At 41.8% G+C, this 13,250-nt stretch overlaps 1 protein-coding gene across 1 annotated transcript; it reads left to right on the top strand.

The window, feature by feature from the left end:
• Positions 1-315: 315 nt before the first annotated feature.
• cyp2r1 (cytochrome P450, family 2, subfamily R, polypeptide 1) lies at positions 316-12,685 on the top strand. The gene is given in 4 exon segments (XM_078221281.1): positions 316-402; positions 8,435-8,657; positions 10,014-10,343; positions 12,510-12,685. Coding segments are annotated over 4 exon segments (816 nt in total).
• Positions 12,686-13,250: the final 565 nt, after the last annotated feature.

Below are 13,250 nucleotides of genomic sequence, written 5' to 3'. Positions count from 1 at the left end.
TGGGGAGTACTAAACTTTTGACTGCTGAGCAAAATTACAAAATATTTGGTGATCAGCTTGTGGAATAGTCCAAGTATCATAACTAACTTAATTATATAGTAGATAAGCAGATAATGACTGTGTCTGTCCAATGAAAAAAAAATCCAGACATTTCAATTTACACAGTTATTCCATATATATTGTATTTTGTGGTGGAATTCTTTACTGGTATCTCAATTTCATTGTTAAATATCACTTTCTTGTTTAACAGATTTACAGCCTTGATCTTGGTGGTATATCAACTATTATCGTTAATGGGTATGATGCAATCAAAGAATGCCTTGTTCACCAGAGTGATATTTTTGCAGATAGGCCATCTCTACCTCTCTTCAAAAAGCTGACAAACATGGGAGGTAACCCAATGTGATAAATACCATTCACCATAAAGTTATAGTTGGATATACCTTTTGTAGCCCTTTACTTTTAGATTTCAAAGCCACAAGAAAAGAAATGACAGCCTGCTCATAGGAATAACACAATGAAAGCAACACATTGAGGAATGCACAAACAGTGTTGCGAATATCTGATTTGTAAGTCATATGTTTTAGAATATAAGTTTTATTTTTAGGAATTGCTGTTTCAACTGTAGTAAATGGAGGCATATCGTTGAGAAATTGATATATATAAAACTCTGATGTAACTGCAACTTAAACAAGCCTGGTTTTATTACACTTAAAAGGTAGCCTGTGTTTGTCTCGCAAGCTCAGAGTTGATAGTGAAATAATTTCAACAATGAATGGACAGTGAAGAAGGTTATCTAGGATTGTAACGGGATCTTGATCAATTGGACCAGTTGGCTGACAAATGGCAGATGGAGCTTAATTTAGATAAACGCGAGGTGATGCATTTTGGTAGATTGAACCAGTGCAGGACTTACTCAGTTAATGGTTGGGGAGAGTTATAGAACAAAGAGATCTCGGGGTACAGAGTCATAGCTCCTTGAAAGTGGAGTCACAGGTGGACAGAGTGGTGAAGAAGACATTCCACATGCTTGGTTTCATTGGTCAGAACATTGAATACAGGAGTTGGAACATCTTGTTGAAGTTGTACAAGACATTGGCCACACTTGGAATACTGTATACAGTTCTGGTCAATCAGAAAGGATATTATTAGACTAGATAGAGTGCAGTAAAGATTTTCAAGGATGCTACTGGGACTTGATGGTTTGAGTTATAAGGAGAGGCTAGATAGGCTGGGACTCTTTCCTCTGGAGCGTAGGAGGCTTAGGGGTGATCTTGTAGAGGTCTATAAAATAATGAGGGACATAGATCAGCTAGATAGTCAATATCTTTTCCCAAAGGAAGGAGAGACTAAAACTAGAGGGCATAGGTTTAAGGTAAGAGGGAAGAGATACAAAAGGGTCCAGAGGGGCAATTCTTTCACACAGAGGGTGGTGAGTGTCTGGAACAAGCCCCCAGAGGTAGTAGTAGAGACGGGTACAATTTTGTCTTTTAAAAAGCGTTTAAGCAGTTACATGGGCAAGATGGCTATAGAGGGATATGAGCCAAACGTGGGAACTTGGGACTAGCTTAGTTGTTAAAAAAAGGGCAGCATGGACAAGTTGGACCGAAGGACCTGTTTCCATGCTGTAAACCTCTATGACTTTATGACTCTATCTATCTCTAAGCTTGTAATGAAGCCAGGGAGTCGGGAGAGATGGCAGTTACATCGATTAGCTATATAAATTATTCATAAGGGTGGCAGAACCAAAGAGTTATGTTGAAGGTAAAATAATTTGTTTGTATTTTTGTTCGAATCATACCAAAGCATGCCATTTCACCGTGGAGACGGGATGTGGAGGGGGTGGGGTGGAATGGAAGGTTAATTTGTTTAATTTTTTGTATGTTCATTGACAGAAGTAAGCATTTCAATTTGTGTTTCATGAGGAAAAGGCAGCTGCAAGATTTGTTCCTGCTTACAGCTAGTGGAAGAAATCTACAGTGGTCCTCATTGAGTCTTGTAGCAGAAAGCAGACCGTTTGAATAGTTAGCTTGGAAAGAGCTGCACATAAGCTGTAAGAGCCTGTTGGAAATAAACAGTCTATGTATATTCAAAACCAGGAGAAGAAGCTGAAGTGTCCACTGCCAGAATGTCTTTCAATAAAAATTGAGAGTTTTGCATTGAGGAATAGCTGGATGAAAGGAGAGTTAAAGTAAATTCCAGAGGGCTGTGGCAAACCTTTGGATTGGTCCCAGGAAAAGGGAATGAGCCTTCAAAATTTCCTAAGATAAGGGAAGCAGTGGAAAATAGAACTGACTTTATGGCATGAGTGTTAAGTTTGTGGTGCTTGCTTTGTTTAATTTCTTTTTGATATATATTAAAGTTTGTATTTGTTTAAAATCTTGAATTCTTGTGGTGTAGTTCTGTTGGGTTTTGGATTTCTTCTTTAAACATCAATTACCTCTGACCGGATCGTAATCATAGCTTTTTGTTTTAGAAAGAAACAATTTGAGAAGATGCTTTTGCCATTTGCAGGGCAGTACAGTACTTACATGTGAAGTCTAGCAATGAGTTGATTGCTGACTGAAAACAAGTGAATGCACATTGCAAAATCCACTTACCCCTTTCTTTCAAAAAAATTTATAATCAATTTTTATATGTTCTTTTGTTCCCTCTGATATTTGCCTACACTGATATGGGTGTGTCTTATTCAGCTGTAGAAAAATTGCAAATACCTGTAAAAAAGTTTGCATTTTGCCACAATATAACACATTGATCATTAACATTTCAACACGCGTTGTGCCCACATAGAATGATAATAGAATCCCTACAGTGCAGAAGGAGGCCATTTGGCCCCATCAAGCCTGAACCAACAACAATCCCACCCAGACCCTATCCCGTAAACGCACATATTTATCCTGCTAATCCCTCTGACACTAAGGAGCAATTTAGCATGGCTAATCCACCTGACCCGCACATCTTTAGACTGTGGAAGGAAACTGGAACATCCGGAGGAAACCCATGCAGACACGGGGAGAATGTGCAAACTCCACACAGACGGTGACCCGAGATCGGAATTGAACCCGGGTCCCTGGCGCTGTGAGGCACCAGTGCTAACCACTGTGCCATCGTGCCGCCCCATGATTGAGTGTGTTGCTTAGATATTATTTATCCAGTCTGCACTTTGCTTAATTGCTGCTGGAAATATCTCTCAGGAAATTTTCCTTTGTAAGCATGTACTTAGAGGAAAACCCCCTCTACTGGTGCATCCATAGAATTACAATGCACTGCACCATGCGCAGTGAGTTTGATGACTACTGTAGGACATGATTGTATTGATTAAAACTAGTTTTTTAAAAATTACATGTATTGAACTATCCTGAATAATTATTTTTGTGCTGTAAGGATCAGCTCAGTTTGCAGCCTTGGAAGTCTCTGGTGTAAATCAAATTGCAGTTTTTTCTATCATCTTGACTAACCGAGCAACAAAACTTTCAAAAACTGTATCATTTCTAATCACCGAACAATTCAGAAAAGTGCTAACTTTGCCTGGATAATTGCGCTGGGCTGAATCACTAACGTAGGATGGTTCTGCCAGTTTTACAGTCATAGTTACTCGGAAAAAATTAAAAGGACAAAAAGCACTTCTAACTTCACTAACTATTCAAGACCCAAACTGAACTTAGCACAGGAGACACCCCGATCCTCCAGGGATCCTCTCACACCTCCCCCAACTAAGCACTCCACACCACCACGTTCTCCACCCAGATGGGATTGCTCCCCCACCCCCACCCTTACCCCAGCCAAACCCCCATCAGCCTGACCAACCCACTCAACCCGAATGACTGATGTCCGTGCCCACCACACCCCCATTCGACCCGATCGCACCCTTCCCCTCAGCACCAATGTCCAGATCTCCCCACCCCATGTAATGAACCCCCAACCCCACCCCCCACCCCGATGTCGGCATCTCTCCCGCCGATGTCCGAACCCCCACCCCCACATCCCATTCACTTACCTTAGAAAATGACCATCTCCCAATTCAAGGGGATCTTTAAATTCACATGCTGCACAGCCGCGAGTGCCATAAAAAGGGTAGTGTCCTCCTTCGATCTGCTCCTTATACACTTTGCTGTTGGAGTCGGGGACGCGCTGCACTGACTGAGTCTTACCCAGCCTGAGTCAGGGAGCTTGGGCAAGATAGAGGCTTCAGAAGTGCAGGCTTGTTGGTTTGGAGTGGTCACCCACCACCAATTGCCACTCTGAGGATGTTACAACCCAACATTTCAGTAAAGGTTTATTAAAACCTTCAAAGTTATAGAAGCTGCAGGTTTTAAGTACAAGGCGAAGCTGGCAGGGGGAGGTTTAAATAAGAAGCAGAAAAGGTAGGGTGGAAGGTAGGAATAATTAAATGATAACGAAATACTGATGCAATGCCCAAAGGGGCAGTAATGGGCCAAGTAAAGAAAGATGGATCGAGAGGAAGTGTAAATGGCAACATCAGAATCATGCCCCAAGTCCTTGTTTGAGAAAGTGGCAGTAGAGGTTGAGATCCAAAATTGTTAACTTCTTAAGTCTGGAAGGTTATAAAGTGCTTACTTGAAATATGAGGTGCTATTAGGCAAGCTTCTGCTGAGCTTCATTGGAACAGTTTGGGAGACCATTGACAGGTCAGAGTGAAGTGGGCAGTGAATTAAAATGACAAGCAGTCTGAATCGCAAAGTTACGCTTGCAGAATGAACAGTGTTCGGCAGTGCAATTATATATTTGGCTATCAGATTTTGGATATTATCTCCGCTCTCGTCACCAATGGTCAAATTTTTCTTGTCCAGATCAAGAACTAGTGTAGTTCACTGTTCCAAAGCTGGTTATTGCCGCAGATCATGCTGAGCAATGCAGACTGCTCCAGCCTCCTTTTCAGCGTCTTGACCACTTTTGCAAGCCCCTCCCCCTCTCCTCTTGGGGTGGAATTTAATCCAGGTGATGGGGACTTGGCTCTTGACTGGAGCCTCACGTTGCCTCATTTGGGGAAGGCCCACTGGTATGAACTGCCAATGAGGCACTTAGGTGGACAGCAGAAGCCTTTCCCCAGGATCAAGGAGTCCAGGGAAGGAAATCCCCTGCCACCCCCTGCCTGCCCCAAGAGCTACAGGCCAATCAGTTTGGCAGTTCCTTGTTGCTGTCAGTGCTAAGGGATCCCAGAAGATTGATCCTTGATCTTCTGCTCTTTCCTATCCAATAACTGGCCCTTGGCGAGGTCATCCATAAGTGCACGGTTAGCTTTCACGTGCACATCAACAACATCCAGTTCTAAGTCTCCATCCCTTCTGTCGACCATTTGATATCTTCCATTCTGTTAGACTGCTTGTTTGACATTGTTAGTTGGTAAATGGGCAGAAAACAAAGCAGAAATAGAAGGATCATTTCCGTGTTGGGAGGCTATAACTAGTTGGGAGTTCAAGGATTCGTGCTCAGATCTAAGCCATTTATAATCTGTCTCGATGACTTAAGTGAGAATACCCAGAGTAATTTTTCCAGGTTTGCTGATGATAACAGTGGTTGATGAGAGGAGGATGTAAAATCCTCTGCCTTTTCCCTGTGGACTTGCAGATCATTTCTCTTCAAGTGAACCATAGAACCATAGAAAATTACAGCTCAGAAACAGGCCTTTTGGCCCTTCTTGTCTGTGCCAAACCATTTTTTGCCTAGTCCCACTGACCTATAGAACCATAGAAAATTACAGCTCAGAAACAGGCCGTTTGGCCCTTCTTGTCCGTGCCGAACCATTTTTTGCCTAGTCCCACTGACCTATAGAACCATAGAAAATTACAATTAAAATTAACCAATTCCCCATTGAAAGCCAAGATTGAATCTGTCTCCATCATTCTCTTAGAGAGGATGTTCCAGATCCTAACCACTTGCTGTATAAAAAAGTCCTTCCTTCTGTTACTCTAGCTGAGGGTGAACCAGTGTTTTTTTCAAAATGTTCATTATAACTTGCTTGAGGTACCCTATACCTCTATTTATAAATTCTAGGGCGTTATTTGCCTTAATAACTGCTTTCTCCATCTGCTCTGCCATGTTCAGTGATCTGTGCATATAACCATCCCAGGTCCCTCTGGTTCTGCACCCTTTATTTCATATTGCCTTACCTCTTTGCATTACTTCACACTCCTCTGCATCATATTTCATCTGCCACATGTCTGTCAATTCCACCGACCTATTTCTTCTTTCCTCCTCACAGTTCACAAGACTTCAAAGTTTTATGTCACTGCAAATCACAGGCCCAGTTATGTTTCTGATGGATGGTAACTCCAGGGTGATGACAATGGGGAATTCAGTGTTGGAAATGCCTTTGAACATTGAGGGGAAATAGTTAGATACTCTCATGTTGGAAATGGTCATTGCCTGACACATGTACAACGCAAATGTAATTTACCACTTATCAGCCCAAGCCTGAAAATTGTCCAGATCTTGCTGCATGAGTGCATTGACTGCTTCAGTGTCTGAGGAGTTACAAATGGTGCTGAACATTGTGCAATCATCAGCAAACATCCCTAATTTTGACCTTATGTTGGAGGGAAGGTTATTGATGAAGCAGGTGGGTGGCACAGTAGCAGTGGTTAGTACTGCTGTCTCACAGTGCCAGGGACCCGGGTTCGATTCCTGGCTTGGATCACTGTGTGGAGTTTGCACATTCTCCCCATGTCTGTGTGGGTTTCCTCCGGGTGCTCTGGTTTCCTCCCACATTCTGAAAGACGTGCTGGTTAGGTGCATTGACCCGAACAGGCACCGGACTGTGGCAACTAGGGGAATTTCACAGTAACTTCATTGCAGTGTTAATGTAAGCCCTACTTGTGACACTAATAAATAAACTTTTAAAAAGTTGAAGATGATTCGGTCTCGGACACTATGCTGAGGGATTCTTGCAGCAAAGTCTTGAGGCTGATGATTGATCTACAACAACCAGAACCATGCTTCAGGCTTATCTTTTACACTGATGTGCTGAGCTCTCTCATCAATGAGGTTGGGGTTGTTTGTGGAGCCTTCTCATTGTTATTCATCATTCACCATCACTCATGACTGGATGTGGCAGGCCACCTGAGCTTTGACCTGATCCATTGGTTGTGGAGTAACTCAGTTCTGTTTATAGCATAGTGTTGCTGCTCTCTAGCAGGCAAGTAGTGCTGTATTGTAACTTCAGTAGGTTACCAACGCATCTTTAAGTATACCTGGTGCTATTCCTGCCATGCTCTCCGACACACCTCATTGAGCAAGGGTTGGTTCCCTTGCTTCATGGCAATATTACAGTGAGAGATATGTTGTGTCATGAAGTTACATATTGTGGTTGAATACAAATCTGTTGTTGCTGGTAGCCTTCAGTACCTCATGATTACCCAATTCTGAGTGGCTAGATCTGTCCTGGATCCATCCCATTTAGCAGAGTGGTAATGCCACACAACATAATCAAAAATACCCTTAGTGTGCAGATGGGACTTTGTCTCCATAAGCATCGTGCGATGGTCACTCCTACCAATATTATCATGGGCAGATGCACATGTGGCAGGTAGATAGACAAAGATACGGTGAACCTAATGCAGGACCAGTCTGTCAGGTATGTCCTTCAGGACTCGGCCAGCTCAGTCAGTAGCAGTGCTACCAAGCTACTGTTGGCGATGGACATTGAAGTCCCCCACCCAAAGCATATTCTGTGCCCTTGATACTGTTGTGATTTATCAGTTGAGGGAGGGCAGTGGGTGATGGTCAGCAGAAAGTTTCCATGCTTATGTTTCACTTAATGCTATGCGACCTCATGGGGTCTGGAATCAATGGAGGGGATTCCCAGGGCCATCTTTGCTGAATGTATATCTCTATGCTGCCACCTCTGGTGAGTCTGTCCAAGAGTGGGATGTTACATTCGAAAAGAAGTTGAACATGCTAATCAATTGAGTCACCTCTGAGACCAATCCTAATCTTGATAACTTGTGTTAGTTAACTTGATGGTACTGTACTGAAAAGTTTTTTTTTGATTGGTCTATTTCTAGGGCTTTTGAACTCCAAATACGGTCGTGGTTGGACTGACCATCGGAAGATTTCGGTCAACAGCTTTCGCTGCTTTGGACCAGGTCAAAAGGGCTTTGAAAACAAAATATCCGAAGAATGTATGTTTTTTTTAGATGCTGTTGACACATACAAAGGAAAGCCATTTGATGCCAAGTGCCTTGTAACTAACGCAGTTTCCAACATTACGAACCTGATTATTTTTGGAGAGCGCTTCACATACGATGATACAGAGTTTCAGCATATGATTGAGATATTTAGTGAAAATATTGAATTGGCAGCCAGCGTATGGGCGTTCTTGTACAATGCTTTCCCTTGGATTGGGATCCTGCCTTTTGGAAAACATCAGCGTTTGTTTAAAAATGCAGCAAAAGTGTATGACTTTCTGCAGAAGATTATACAAAGGTTTTCACAAAATAGAACATCACAGAAACCCCGGCATCTCATTGACTCATATTTGGATGAATTGGAAAAGAACATTAATGACCCTGAATCTTCCTTGTCCGCAGAAAACTTAATTTTTACCGTTGGGGAACTTATTATAGCTGGAACTGAGACTACAACTAATGCACTTAGATGGGCCATCTTGTACATGGCACTGTATCCAAATATTCAAGGTGAGAGAAACATTTCACAGATATTATGAGGTGATAGAGTATTTAATTACAGTTCTAATCACAGTTCCAATTGTGAATTTCAACCATCTTTTTTTATTCATTCAAGGTACATGGGCATCGCTGGCTGGCCAGCATTTATTGTAAGAAGTCTCACAACACCAGTTGTGAGACTTCTTACTGTGTTCACCCCAGTCCAACGCCGGCATCGCAACATCACAGCATTTATTGCCCATCCCTAGTTGCCTGAGGGCAGTTGAGAGTCACGCATATTGCTGACTATCCGACTTCAGTTCTTATGGGAAAACTTTAACCCAACCTCAATTTAAATGATTAAATATCAAAGCTCACTTGAATTCATTGGCAACGTACAATTGTTATTCTAGTAAATCTTGCCATTCAGTTCTATTAGAAAAAAAGTCACCATTTATTCAGTGCAGTTGGCTTGTTCTGCTTTGAAAGGCAAATTTCATCTTGCAAGTTTACTTTTGCCAGTGTATGAAAAGTCATTGTAAATTACTGAGTGCATAAAAATATTTATTCATGAGAACAATAGTGAATTCTTGAGGTCCCACACCATTTATATAATTGCCCGTTGGAAATGAAAAAATGTGGTATCAGTACTTCATTTATTTATAGTAGTATTGAACAGGACTAATATTAAGAGGAAAGGAATAGAAGGAAACTTTATGTTTATTCATTTGTCACAAGTTGGCTTACATTAACACTGCAATGAAGTTACTGTGAAAATCCCCTAGTCGCCACACTCCGGCACCTGTTCAGGTACACTGAGGGAGAATTTAGCATAGCCAATGCACCTAACCAGCATGTCTTTCGGACTGTGGAAGGAAATCAGAGCACCCGGAGGAAACCCACGCAGTCATGGGGAGAACGTGCAGAGTCCACACAGACAGTGACCCAAGCCAGGAATCAAACCTAAGTTCCTGGCGCAGTGCCTGATGTAACGTGAGAAAAATATATAACCAGCAGAAAGCATTCCAACTTATTGGATTTCCTTGATATCTTCATGTCATCAGTAGTTTTAATCACAGTGCCTCTGTGTGGTCCATCATGCCTTTGTTAAGATATATAACCAGCAGAAAGCATTCCAACTTATTGGATTTCCTTGATACCTTCATGTCATCAGTAGTTTTCCAGACAGCTTAAACAATTGAAAAGCTACTCAAGGTTTTCATCCAGAAGATTTAGAAGACATTTGAACACCTCAATCAGATTAGTACTTTCTTATCTATTCCCTCTCTAGAATTATAATGTAAATGATAGTGCTCCTAGATAAGTGTACTTTCTTAAATGTATTGTGCAAGAGCTCACTAAGATTTTTATTTGTGCCCTTTGCAGAGAAAGTACATCAAGAAATTGACACTGTTGTGGGAAAAAATCAAATATCCTCTCTGGAAAACAGGTCAGAGATGCCTTACACAGAGGCAGTTCTGCATGAAGTTCTTAGATTTTGCAACATAGCGCCACTCGGTATTTTCCATGCAACTGCCAAGAACACTGTTGTTCGAGGCTATGCCATTCCAAAGGGAACAACAGTGATAACAAACCTTTACTCTGTGCACTTTGATGAGAAATATTGGAGCTCTCCTGACATATTTTGTCCCGAGCGATTTCTGGACAACAACAATCAATTTGTAAAGAGGGAAGCATTTGTTCCATTTTCTATTGGTAAGTAATCAGCTGTGTGAAAGCAATTTGTTGCATTTTGATAAGGAAGTGGTACGAATGAATTAGGCAGAGCAATATTTGCTGGCATCATTTCAATTTTTAAAAATCTTTTTCATTAGTGAATATTAAATAATTTATGGAATGCTTTCAAAACAAGAGTACTCCTTTAGTGGTGGTACTGCATTTATTATAAGGTGTCATGCAAAGAGGCATGCCTTACTGGGTTCTAGAAGAAACACGTTAAAACTTGTATCTCGGAATTTAGCCAAAGTTCCTGCACCTGAAAACCATCTATTAGATGCTATTGTAAAGTAGATGTATAAAGATGTAGAGCAAGAACAGGATAATGTTCAACGTTTACTTTTGAGCGGCTTACTATCTGAGATTGCACAACAGAAAATATGTGCCTGTCAGCCCTAGGGACCCTGGTTCAGTTCCAGTCTTGGGTGACTGTGTGGAGTTTGCAAGTTCTCCCCGTGTCTACGTAGGTTTCCTCTGGGTGCTCTGGTTTCCTTCCACACTCCAAACATATGCAGGTTAGGTTGATTAGCCATGCTAAATTGCCCCTTAGTGTCGGGAATTAGCAGGGTAAAGATGTGAGGTTATGAGGATAGGGTCGATATAGGATTGTTGTCGGTGTAAGCTCGATGGGTCGCATGGCCTCTTTCTGCACTGTAGAGATTCTATGATGAGGTACGGAGCCGTCACAGGGAACAAATTGGCTTTTAAAAAATATGCAGTGTTTTAGATTTCCCTGGTTTGGAGTGGGTGATGTTCTCATAGTATCCTAATATCCTATTTACAGCATAATCATGTTCATAAGTGATCATTTGCATGCACCTGAGCGTTTTAACACAATGGGGTAGACAGTGCTGTGATCTGTTTGTTAGATTTATATTTTCCCAGAGTCTTCCTATAGGATTTTGTATGGCAAGTTGCAGTCAGTGGGACACTTACGTCGCATAGCACCGTCTACAGGGTGACCGAAGCCTGGGAGAACAGCGCAAGCAATCGTATATCTCCATAACCACTCAGATTGAAGAATTGTTAATGAGTAACACAGATCAAAAGCAGGCAGTGTAAGTCAGAATAGTGAATTCTGATAGTACATTTTGAACACTGTAAGTGGAATAGAGGGAAACAACAAATAGATTGGGAGAGAAGACACAAAGAAAAAGTATAAGTTTTTCAATAATCTCAAACAACAATTAAGAGCTGCAGGATTGTGAATCCTACAAAACTTAATTTACAGTGCCGGAGAGGTTGTTTGTCAGTAATTAAGATTTATCATAGAAATCATAGAATCCCTACAATGCAGAAGGAGGCCATTGAGCCTGCACCTACAACAATTCCATCCAGGCCCTATCCCCGTAACCCCAAGCATTTACCCTGCTAATGCCCCCCGATGCTAAGGGGCAATTTAGCATGATCAATCCACCAAACCCACACATCTTTGGACTGTGGGAAAAAACTGGAGGACCCAGAGGAAACGCGCGCAGACACACCATTATAAGGATACATAGACTGGAAGGACAACTTCATTTTTTGAGATAAATTGAGTTTGCCTCTATGACCTGAGTACAGAAATTTCACACTATTTTCATGCAGGGACACATTCTGGATTCGCACATTAGAAATTCACAACTTTAGAATTTGATGTCCAGTTTCCACATTAAAAAAAAATAGTGAGCACCTTGCTATCATTTTCATAGCCAAATCTCACACATAGGGCAGAATTTTCCAGCCAGGCTCGGAAAATCCTGCCCGAGGTCAACGGACCTTTCCACGGTCTGCCCCTCGCCCGCTACAATTCCCATGGCGGGCTGAACGGGAAAATTCGGCCCATAGGGTGGGATTTGCCAGCAGTGGAGACAACTCACCAATTGGCTGCCAGCGAGATCTTCTGGTCATGCCAACATCCATGGGGTTTTGCGTGTCTCACCCGTCGTACCGCAGGGAACTGGAAGATCCCAATGGTGGGAAGGACCAGAAAATCCCACCCATAGTATACAATTTATGTTTGTATCATTGACGATAGCATTGGGATGAACAGCACGGGGGCAAATAATATTGAATACTTTGGGGAGGGAGAAGAATTATTACACAATAAGATGGTTTTCATTTTCGTGAAATTGATTAACTAGTTGTCAATTCTATTATTCATAGGACGAAGGCATTGTCTTGGAGAACAGCTTGCAAGAATGGAGTTCTTCCTATTTTTTACCATGTTATTGCAAAGGTTTCATCTTCATTTTCCACCAGGAACTATTCCAAATCTGAAACCTAAACTGGGAATGACATTGCAGCCTCATCCATATCTTATTTCAGCTGAAAGGCGGTGAAAAGACAGGGAATTTTGATCTCGATAATCACATATTAAAACAAATAATTTCATAATGGTGGGGTGGGGGGGGGGGCGGGGCGGGTGGTTGGTGGAGAAAGTGGAAGCTAGTGTTTTAAATGTTTGGTGCAGCTGAATTCTCTTTTGTTTTTCTCAATCTATGCTTTAATCCTGTGATACAACCTATCCTACATTGAGATAGTGTGATATCTCCCCCTGAGGGAACAGAATCATGCAGAGCACAATGAGGCCATTCAGCAAATAGTGCTAGGGTCAGCACTTTCAAAGCACAATACAAATCGTCCACTCCTCTGCTCTTTCCCGTGGTCCTGCAAATCTCTCCTTTTCAAGTGTACAGACAATTATCTTTTGAAAGTTACTATTAAATCTGCTTCCACCACTTTTCAGACAATGCATTCCAAACTATACCTATCTGCTCATTTCCCTCTTGGTTCTTTTGCCAGCTATCTTAAATCTCTAGTTTCCGAATCTCCTGCCAGCGCAAATAATTTATCCTCATTAATAGAGGGGTTTTGATCTAATACATTTTCCCCTTAAGCTTCTGT

Source organism: Mustelus asterias, chromosome 9 (assembly GCF_964213995.1).
Source record: "Mustelus asterias chromosome 9, sMusAst1.hap1.1, whole genome shotgun sequence".
In the NCBI taxonomy this organism is placed as follows: domain Eukaryota; kingdom Metazoa; phylum Chordata; class Chondrichthyes; order Carcharhiniformes; family Triakidae; genus Mustelus; species Mustelus asterias.
Note: the sequence above shows the minus strand (reverse complement) of the source record. Positions and strands in the feature narration are given on the sequence as shown.